The sequence below is a fragment of the Cryptomeria japonica genome, chromosome 7, assembly GCF_030272615.1.
Source record: "Cryptomeria japonica chromosome 7, Sugi_1.0, whole genome shotgun sequence".
NCBI classification, from domain to species: domain Eukaryota; kingdom Viridiplantae; phylum Streptophyta; class Pinopsida; order Cupressales; family Cupressaceae; genus Cryptomeria; species Cryptomeria japonica.
In genome coordinates, this window is record NC_081411.1 from 53,467,431 (window position 1) to 53,477,687 (window position 10,257).

The 10,257-nt window shown below is 39.2% G+C and overlaps 1 protein-coding gene across 4 annotated transcripts in view; it reads left to right on the top strand.

Annotated features, from left to right (window-relative positions):
• LOC131041710 (PAP-specific phosphatase HAL2-like) overlaps window positions 1-4,343 on the top strand; it is a 39,666-nt gene extending 35,323 nt beyond the window's left edge. For 2 of the 4 annotated variants that reach the window (XM_059207931.1, XM_057974896.2), the window contains 2 exons: window positions 2,779-3,469; window positions 3,598-4,343. In XM_059207931.1, the coding sequence (XP_059063914.1) occupies window positions 2,779-3,469; window positions 3,598-3,901 (995 nt within the window). In that variant the 3' untranslated portion in view covers window positions 3,902-4,343. The remainder of the gene's footprint in view (window positions 1-2,778; window positions 3,470-3,597) is intronic. The other 2 variants (XM_059207932.1, XM_057974897.2) reach the window with 1 other exon arrangement.
• Window positions 4,344-10,257: the final 5,914 nt, after the last annotated feature.

Below are 10,257 nucleotides of genomic sequence, written 5' to 3' on the forward strand. Positions count from 1 at the left end.
GTCCTGGAAATGATGATTTTGTTTAAGATAATGATAAAAACTGCCCTCACTCAGGTCTGATCTGGAAATCAGAACCTGGTTTGCCTTGATCTGCACTTAAGGTTTGTGAAATTTGCTCAAGATCTGTTCATAAACTTGCCGAAATTCACCTTGAATGAGGTCTGTTTTGTTGGTCTCAGTCTGAGATGTCACTTGGACTGTCGTGGATTTCAGCCAGCAAGGAATGTGCTGGACTTTTTAGGCAGTGAGGGAGGATCCTAAGGAGTGGTTAGGGTTTTGAAGTGATGGAACATGCAGGGGTTTTGAAGGGATGAGGAACATTGACAAGAATGTGCTGTGGATTTGAGGGAGCAAGGAATGTGCTCAAGGAATGTGCCAGACTTTTTGATGTGTGAGGAACATTGTCAAGAATGCGCCGGACTTTTGAGGCAGTGAGGAACATGCATCTTTCATTTGTCTTTCACCTTCAACATTGGGGATTCCTTCACTCAATTCTCTTTCAAAACATCTCACCTTCAGTGATCAGATCCTTGGTTTTCTAAACTTTTCAAGTCACCTTGCTAGGTTGGGGATTTAGGGGTATAAGGAATGCGTCATGGATCTTGATGAGCAAGGAACATGCCGCGGATTTGAGGGCATGAGGAACATGCCTAGGGAATGGTTGGGGATTTGAGCATGCAAGGAAGGTGCGGGGGGTTAGGATGAGTGAGGAAGGTGCTGGGCTTTTGGGGCTGCAAGGAAGGTGCTCACTTAGACTTCTCCAAATCATGTTTGCTTCAGCCACCTCTACCTTTCATCGACTTCTTCACTTGCCTGATCAAACATCAATATTGTTCCTTCCTTTCTCAAGTCATGGATCATAAGGACAAAATTATTACCTTCCTGCCTGGCCATGGATTTGGGGCAATGAAGAATGCATCCATGCCTTAGGCAGTTTTGCTAACTTCAACTTAGCCTATCTATTCGCCCCCACTATCATGTTGATCCTTGTTCAATTTACTTAAACATCTCCCTATCTTCATCCATCAAGGCATCTTCATCATCACTTCAATTGATTGTTCATCACTTCTATGCTCGGTCGTGAGGAAATCCACCTGTTCACTTGACTACCTATCACCTCTAAAACCCATACCCTGACCTGACCTAGAAGTTGCACTGCATCCTCTCTCGAGCAAGAGGTTAATAGCCAATGAAACTACTGCCTAGCTAGATGACTAAACAAAGACAACTAACCTAGGAGCAAAAAGTGCGGGTCCCCATTTGCAATGGGTGATGTGTGAAAACGTCACAACAGTTTCCTAATGCAGTTATGAATGATCATCACAGAGAGTCAAAGAAGCATTCATTGCAAGCTCTCTCTTTAGTGGAAGTAGAATATGTGACAGCTTCAGAGACAACAAGAGAAATTTTATGGCTTAGCAGGATTCTTGAAGATTTGTGGGTGAAACAAGATTCTTCAACACCACAAATAACGCTTTGGCAATCAAAATGGCAAGAAATCTTGTCTTCAATGACCAAACCATGCACATTGACAAAAAATTTCATTTGATTCTGTATCATGTGAAAGATGTAATGTACAACTAAAATATTGTATGCCTGCCTTGGTTTCAAATGTGTATATTTTGATTGAAAAATATACACAATTAAGCCAAAAACCAATTCTTAATGGACTGTGGAAAACTCATGCCAACTAAAATATTGCTCAGTTGCAAAACAATTGGTTGACAGTCTAACGAAAGCACTTGGGAGAGAAATTTGAAAAATTCAGAGCCATGCTTCATCTCACAATAACCCTTGTGGATTAGTGGGGAAGGTGGGTGTAAAACTATTGTACATAATCCTATGTGTAGATAATAAATGTAATAATAGTATGAGCTACTGCATATTGATCTCCTTGTGCAAAACCAAGATTGCCATCTACTGGATCTAGTACCCATTGTCTTCCAGCCCCTTGTTTATAGCATTAAGAACATCAAGAGTTCCTAGTGATTTCTGAGGGGAATCAAGCCCAAATGTCACTGCTTTACTATGGCACTCATTCACCGTGCTGACCACTCTCACAGGAGGTCATTTTATGTTGATAAATGCGTATTTTGTAATTAATGACAATTTTGTTGCATTCTTTTATTTTCAAATTCGTTAACAATCCATTTCCTTAATTGACACTCTAATCCATTTCTTGTCTACTCTTCTCCACATTTGGTGCCTTCATAGATTATTATACGGTTGTCAGAAATAAGTCTGCTTATGAATAAGTCACTCTGATTTATATGCAGAAACCTAATGACCAGGAATTAAAGACCACCTTGAAACTGTGCACTAAGTCTAATTGTAAGAATTGATAGTATCGTCCATGAAAATTACAGAAGGCCTAACAAAGAATTCTTGTAGCTACTAATTTTGTAAGTCACATGAAGAACAGAAAAATATAAAGAAAATTTAGTTTTAGTGTTATCAATGCAAATTAAAAAAATATGCATGAAAAGAGAAGAAATAACCAAATTGAGTGGAAGAAAGAATTCCAGAAAGAATCCGGATAATAAGCACTATAATGAAAGGCTCAGAACATTTGGGTTGGAGAAATATGTTCCATAAATATTTCATAATATCACAAAACATTTTGACCAGGCTTTGAATGCAAGTCGTACTTTTCTTGTTAAAGTGATTTGTGGTCTTTCTATTGAAAAAGGGACTCTTGTTCAAAGAAAGCGTCCTCTGGCCTTGATTTAACACATCTATACTTTTGTCATGTTTCTATTTTCACTCCAATTCATAAAGCAGATTGGAGTGTTCAAACAGTTATTAGCTGGGTGTTGTCACAATATTTTGGGGAGGAGCATATTTCGATGATTGCTGAAGAAGATACACAAGCACTTACTGGAAGGGATGGAAATGAGTTACTTCAGGGAGTGGTCAGCACAGTGAATGAGTGCCTTAGTGAAGCAGTGACGTTTGGGCTTGATTCCCCTCTTAAATCACTAGGAACTCTTGATGTTCTTAATGCTATAAACAAGGGGAACTCTAAAGGTGGACCTACTGGAAGACACTGGGTACTAGATCCAGTAGATGGCACTCTTGGTTTTGTACGAGGAGATCAATATGCAGTAGCTCTTGCTATGATAGAAGATGGAGAGGTGGTACTTGGAGTTCTCGGTTGCCCCAATTATCCAATGAGAAGGGAGTGGCTTAACTATCATCATCGCTATTATCGACTAATGTCTAAACTGTACCCACCAGGTTCTGGAGTATGGAGCAAAGGCTGTGTGATATCTGCACAGAAGGGTAGTGGGCAAGCTTGGATGGAGCCCTTGGTCAATGACATCATAAAGTTGGGGTTGTCAACTTTAGCAAGGCCTGTCACTGTTTCATCCATCGATGATCCTGCATTGGCTACATTTTGTGAACCAGTTGAAAAAGAAAACTCAAGCCATTCCTTCACTGAAGGACTTGCTCACAGTTTAGGGCTAAGGTGAGTTTTTGTTTTGGAATTTCTTTTTCATTGGACATTTATTTTAGGTTTCTTGACCATTTGTAGTATTTATTATGTGAATATTATTAGAGTTTGTCCAATGACTGAATGAATGTCTTATTTTTCAGAAATCATCCATTGCGTGTTTATAGCATGGCAAAATATGCAGCTATAGCTCGAGGTGATGCAGAGATATTTATGAAATTTGCAAGGGCTGGATACAAAGAGAAAGTATGGGATCATGCAGCAGGAGTTCTTATAATACAAGAAGCTGGGGGCGTTGTGACTGATGCTGGAGGATCTCCACTTGACTTTTCAAAGGGGATTTACCTAGAGGGACTTGATAGAGGAATCATTGCCTGTTGTGGTCCCCAAATTCATGAGAAAATAATTGCAGCAGTTGATGCAAGTTGGAATTCTTCCAGTTTGTGACCTATGCATTTCTGGAGATGGGAATTTGCTATGATCATCGTTCTGTAAAAGGGATTACTTCCATTTCCTGAAATTATAAGATGCAGTTAAATGATCTTATTTTTTGGGAATTTGCTATGAGCATCGTTCTGTAAAAGGGATTACTTCCATTTCCTGAAATTATAAGATACAGTTAAATGATCTTATTTTTTTGATGGCAAAAATACATTTGCCTAATCAGAGAAGTTACACTGCTACATTCTGTGTAATATCAAGGATGGGTTATGTGCTTCCATAACTATTGTGTTCAGGTAGCCATCTGTTGGAATTAAAATTTCACCTTTTTAGGTTGATGTGGAGTATATTAATGCCTTGCCAGGGCATGGCTACATTTCTCCAATGTACATGTTTTTTTGATGCCTTGAATGTCTTATTTCAGGAGAGGGATGATATTTTCAAGTGAGCATAATGGTAGGTGTTACTATGAGAATTTCAGCTGGGGTCATGACTAAAATATAATCCTCACTGATGATAGCTTTAAGTTAATGTTAGACAAATCTCCACTAAAACAAAGAATTATGCAAGAAGATGCCCTTTTTTCACTAATTGACATTCTTTGCACCATGAGTCTGTTAGAATTGACATGCAGAGTACTTTTTTGCTTACTGTTTTTGAATTGTTCTGGTATTTGTGGATCAGTTATTTGCAGTTATTTTTCAGCATGGAATGCACTAGAGATTAGTGACCCATACCTATTCTATTTCTTTCAGGGTAAATCTCACTGAATGCTGGTAATCGCTTCATCAATCTGTCTAAGACTTGAAGTTTCCCCTTAAAAGACAGTTTGCATTCATTGTAGTTGCAAGTCATCATTTTCTTGCGTATAGATAAAAATAGATGAGCAACTATCATCCCTTATGACATTTTAAGCCAGGCATCTTCACAAATGGGGTCACTACCTGACCACTGTAGGCCCCTGCTGTCAACAAGATTAAAATCAGAATTTATTAGAATATTAACCAAAGAACAGCTTTCCATTTTTATGCTTTCACCAGTATCAAAAAAAGAGTGGGAAATAAGAGACCCAAATCAAGATTTCTCAAGATTGGGTGATGTAAAGCGGAAAATCGAACCCTAGGTGTTCCCCCACTCAAAGGAGAGAGAAAGGAGGTCACTAGGGTTGACGGTTTTCACTTAGGGAAGACTTTACATTCAAAAGAGGGGTTGAAACTCACAAGATCCAATCCCACACAATGCAAGACTGAATTCTAAATGAGTTTCAAGGGTTGAGACAGCAAGGATACCCTCTTTTGTAAAGAATGTAGATAGAAGGATTGAACTAGGAGTGTATGTAAAAGTAAGAAAGATTAGCTTGTAGACGGAAATAGGGACACGGGATGAAGCTACGGACCTGAAATTAGTAGTAAAATGTCGAGACGATACTGTCCTGCAAGTTTGAGCGAAAGTTGACGGGACGATGGCGCCCGGAGTGCACACGGTCCTCCGAAAAATCCGCGAAACGAAGGGGGATTTGTTCGTCTCTGCACAAGGATTCCAGATCTTCAATTACAGCCGCGTACCTGCAACCTACACACAGAAAAGAGAGGACGATTGGGGGGTTAGGGATTAGGGGTTTGCCTTCAGGTCAAACCCCGGTTTTGGAATTAACCAAGAAATGAGAATGCTGTAAATGTAAATGTTTGTAATGTAATCAAGTATTGATACCTTGTTGTAAGAATGTTTGTATTCTTACATGCGAAGGTGTAATGATGTTGTATGTTATATGTTGTAGGTGATCTCCTCTTCAATGGTTGAATCCTTGTCTTGAATGCAACACCTAGCCTTGAATGGAGACCTAGAATGCTCAATTGCTTGAAGGAATGCTTGAATGCTTGAATGTTTGAATGTTTGAATGTTTGCCTATCTCTTCCGCCTCTTGCATACATATGTTTCTCCCTCCCTTTTCTGGGAGGGGAAATGTAGTTTATATACTTGTCAATTAGGGTTAGGAGACTGATTTTTCCGACTTTAGGCCGACCTAGGAGCATTATTTTCCAAATTGCAAACTTGAAGACCCGATGCCCAACAAGAGACCGGGCCCAAAATAGGGCCAGGGACCTGGGCGCTGGGCGCCATGGTCATGAGGGACCAGGGCGCTAGGCACCATGGTCCTGAGGGACCAGGGCGTTGGGCGCCATGGTCCTGAAGGACCAGGGTGTTGGGCGCCATGGTCCCACCTCCCGGGACAGCAGGGTGCAAGGAGGATCAGGCCAAGGTGCAGAAAGATGCAGTTTTTGACGTCGTAAACAGGTTTCGGGGTCTCCATTCAGGTTCAACGTTGCGCCGCCATTGTGAAGACCCAAATGCAGTCGAAATTACAAGTGTCGCAATTTTACGACGCTATAGGTGAAATATGAACTGGTATTAGGATAAGTAGATCCATTCCTTTCTCGTCCATTGATATGCTTATAACTCTAACAATCTTATTGTTGAAATAGTTCCATAGATATCTCATTGAAACCCCAAACGTACAATGTATTTTTCAGGAATGATTAATTATGATTATGAAGTGTAATAAGTTGAGTTTTTGGAGATCGATAGGTACAGTCTTGAAGGCTTTTTTGGCATATGAGGTCTTGCATGTTGCAGAAGGGTTTCGTTAGATGGAGTTTGATCTCAAATATGTACTCTTCTCTCAAAGGCTGTGCTGGATTTTCCAACCCATGGAACATAGATATTTATAGCATATTATACATGGTACATGCTATGCCTACTTAGTTTTGTTATTTTAATTGTTGTCTAAGGTAGTGTAAGTTTCCAGATGGTTTTGAACAGTTAAATTCAATCATTGAGGCCCCAATGACCGTTGGTACTTGTTGTGACGTTTTCACACATCGCCCCATTTAAAATGGGGACCCCCTCTTTTTGCTTTTGTTTTGCCTGTTCTTCTCTCTGCTTTTAGGGTTTTGAGTGAGTGAGTTGTCTGTCTGGGCTAGGGCTAAGCCTTAGGAGTTTCTTTTCGATATTTTTCAAGTTGAGTCCAGTCAAATTTTGAAAGTTATTAAGCGTCCTTCCGAAGGTTGATTATTGAAGTAAGGTTAGTCTGTCAGGAAAGTCAGATATGTCTCAGGTTAGGTCTAGTCAGGGTTCTTTTGGGAAAATTCAAATTTTGTCTAAGTGTTAGCATTTTGAAGATGAAATTGTATATTCTTGCTTAGGTAAATTTTGATCAGATTTCGGAGGCAAGATGATGCCTGAAACACAAAAAGTGCTCCCGTCCCTCACTGAAGGACCATGCCACTTTTTCAAGATAACTGATTCCTAGCCTTGAAGATGACCTAACTCTGCCTTGTGAAGTGATTGGAGACCTAAATTTTGAATATTTTAGCCAGAAAGGACAAAAGTGCTCCCGTCCCTCTCCAAGGGACCAGAGCACAAATGTTATTTTATGCATATTTGTCACTGACTTTTCTATTTTGTTTTGTGCAGGGTCTTCCGGAATGATAATTGGACATGACTTGATACTTTTGAAGATTTTGAAGGCACAAAAATGGTGAATTTTGAAGGTTAAAGGCAAAAGTGCTCCCGTCCCTCACTGAAGGACCAGAGCACTTTTCTTTATATGTGCAATTTTAGACCTCTTTTGGACATTAACTTCTATTCATAACATGAAGTAAGATGAAATCTTCTCTAGCAAAGGAATTTCGAGGTGGAAAGTGAGACAATTTGGCTTAGAACGCAAAAAGTGCTCTCGTCCCTCACTGAAGGACTGTACCACTTTTTTCAAATTTGCACTATCTTTGCAAGGTTAAGGTGATTTTATGATTTGAAGAGGTTAAGGGAAGCATGTTTTGTCCATTGAATACAATTTAAGCAGTCTACAACGGAGTAAATCAACCCAAATGACAAAAAGTGCTCCCGTCCCTCACTGAAGGACCGTGCCACTTTTTCAAGTTTCTCTTCTTTTTTTGATATTTTATGGCAAAACTTGGCTCGGATAGGAGGGAGAAAGGATGTTTTATGCCTTGGACGCAATTGAGAGGTTTAAAGAGCAAAAAGTATGCCAAAATGACAAAAAGTGCTCCCGTCCCTCACCAAGGGACCAAGACAAAGTGCTCCCGTCCCTCACTGAAGGACCATCCCACTTTTCTAAAAATACAAATTTCTTGCAAAGGCAAGGCAAGTTGCGTGATTGAAATGAATGAGAGAAGGCAAGATTCATCCATTGAAGATAATTTCGAAGGCTAGCAAAGGACAGATAAGCTTGTAATTGCAAAAGTGCTCTCGTCCCTCATTGAAGGACCATGCCACTTTTTCAAAGTGCTCCCGTCCCTCACTGAAGGACCATGCCACTTAATATGTTATCTTCCCTTTCTCACCAATTTTGGACAAATTGAGACCAAGGCGCAAGTTTGAAAAAGTGTTTAAAATGCCTTGAAGTTGAATTGAGATGTGAGAGTTGCAAATTTTGATGACAACTGGCAAAAGTGCTCTCGTCCCTCACTGAAGGACCGTGCCACTTTTTCCAAATATGACCATTTACCTTGCATTTTGAAATAATATTTTTATTACCAAGGCTCAAGATGGTGTGAAATGTGATATTCTACGCCTTGAGGGTAAATTGAAGATTAATATGATCAAGAATTCATGCAATGGACTCAAAAGTGCTCCCGTCCCTCACTGAAGGACCGTCCCACTTTTTTTGAAAACAACAAATTCCCTCCGAGATTATGCTAAGGCAACGTTGTATGAGATGGGAAGAATCTTCTAAAGCATGGTGAACAAAGGTTTGACTCCAAACAATTGAGAATCCTAGCCTAAAAATGAAAAAAGTGCTCCTGTCCCTCTCCAAGGGACCAGAGCGCTTAAAATGTGCATTCTTTATTTTGCAATATCCCAACGATTAACATCCTCCAAATCGCATGAAATGCCAAAATCATCAACTTCGAAATATTTGGAAAAAATTAAATTAAATTGGCATTTAATAAAAAGTGCATAGCATTTAATAATTAATTTTAAGCCTTAGAAAATCGATTTTTTTATTATTATTAAGGCATTTAAAATTAATTTTTTTTTATTAAATTAAAATTAAAAAAGAGAGCGCTTGAGGTATCATTTTCATTATTTTACTAAGTCGGCCTCTTCCTTTTTAGTTTTATTTATTTTTTGGCCTATTTTCATCAAGTCGGCCTATGGGGAGGTGAAATGGTGAGCGCTCTATATATTTGGGGTGTGTTTTTCATTATTCAAATCATTCATTCATTGTTTCAAGTGCGATTTGGAGAAGCAAGGAAGGAAGTGCGAAAGCTGGCCTATTTGGAGCGAATTTTCCTCAAGTTTTGAAGACTAAAGGTGGTGGAGTTGATGCTTGTAAAGACTAAAGGAGGCGCATTTTGCTAAAGGAAGGATTCCAATCTACATTTCGCCTAGCCAAAATTCACCTCATTTTTGCATCATTTTTTAGAATTAATTCTCAAGTGGAGGTATGGCGAGATCATCCTAGTCGCAATGTTGAGATTTTGAATTTTGAACTTCAAGTTTTTGAAAATTACATGGTTAATTAGGAAATGATAACTCAAGATTTATCATGAAGTTTCCTAATTAAAATCTTAAATCTTCCTTTTGAATCCTAATTTCTACACTTCAAGATACATTATTAATTGTGAAATGTTGTGTAGGTATCAAGATGGCGACTCCCAAGCTTGAAAGATCTACAAGTTGGAAGGCTCTCCTCAAGGAAAATCAAGCCAGATCAAGGACGGTCTCCACAAGAAGATCAAGCAAGGACAACCTTCTTTGATCCAGCATCATCAAGATAAGGGCGACCTCTTCCAATCCAACATTCCAAGGCGAGGTACATCAATCATCTTGCAAATCAAGGACAAAAGGAGTTAGAACAAGGGTTCATTGAAGAAGCAGATAATTTCAGAAGAGTTAATTAAAGATAGCTTCTCAACAACATCAAATTGAATATCTACCAAGCTACAAGTGTCAGACGAGGTGGCATCCTAGTCATCACTCCTCCAGTCGGATTGGTCCACCTCAACAATGTCCAGATTCAATGTACCTAACTCATAAAAGGTAGCACAAACTTCGATGTACCTACCCCGGCTATCCATTGGTGGAATTTTCCAGAGAGGACATGTGTCCAAGCAATACAATTATTTCATTGGTCGAGCATTAAATGTTATGTAATGGTTGTAACAAACCCTAATTAGGGTTTTCATTGTAAAATCTTGGCCATTGATCTCGAATTGATCTCAGCCATCGAATTGTATTATGGGCACTATATAAACCCCGACTCTTCATTTTGTAAAGGAAATAGATAGAAAATAGTTGGAAGCAGTTAGAAGACAGATAGAGAGTAGTTAGAAGGT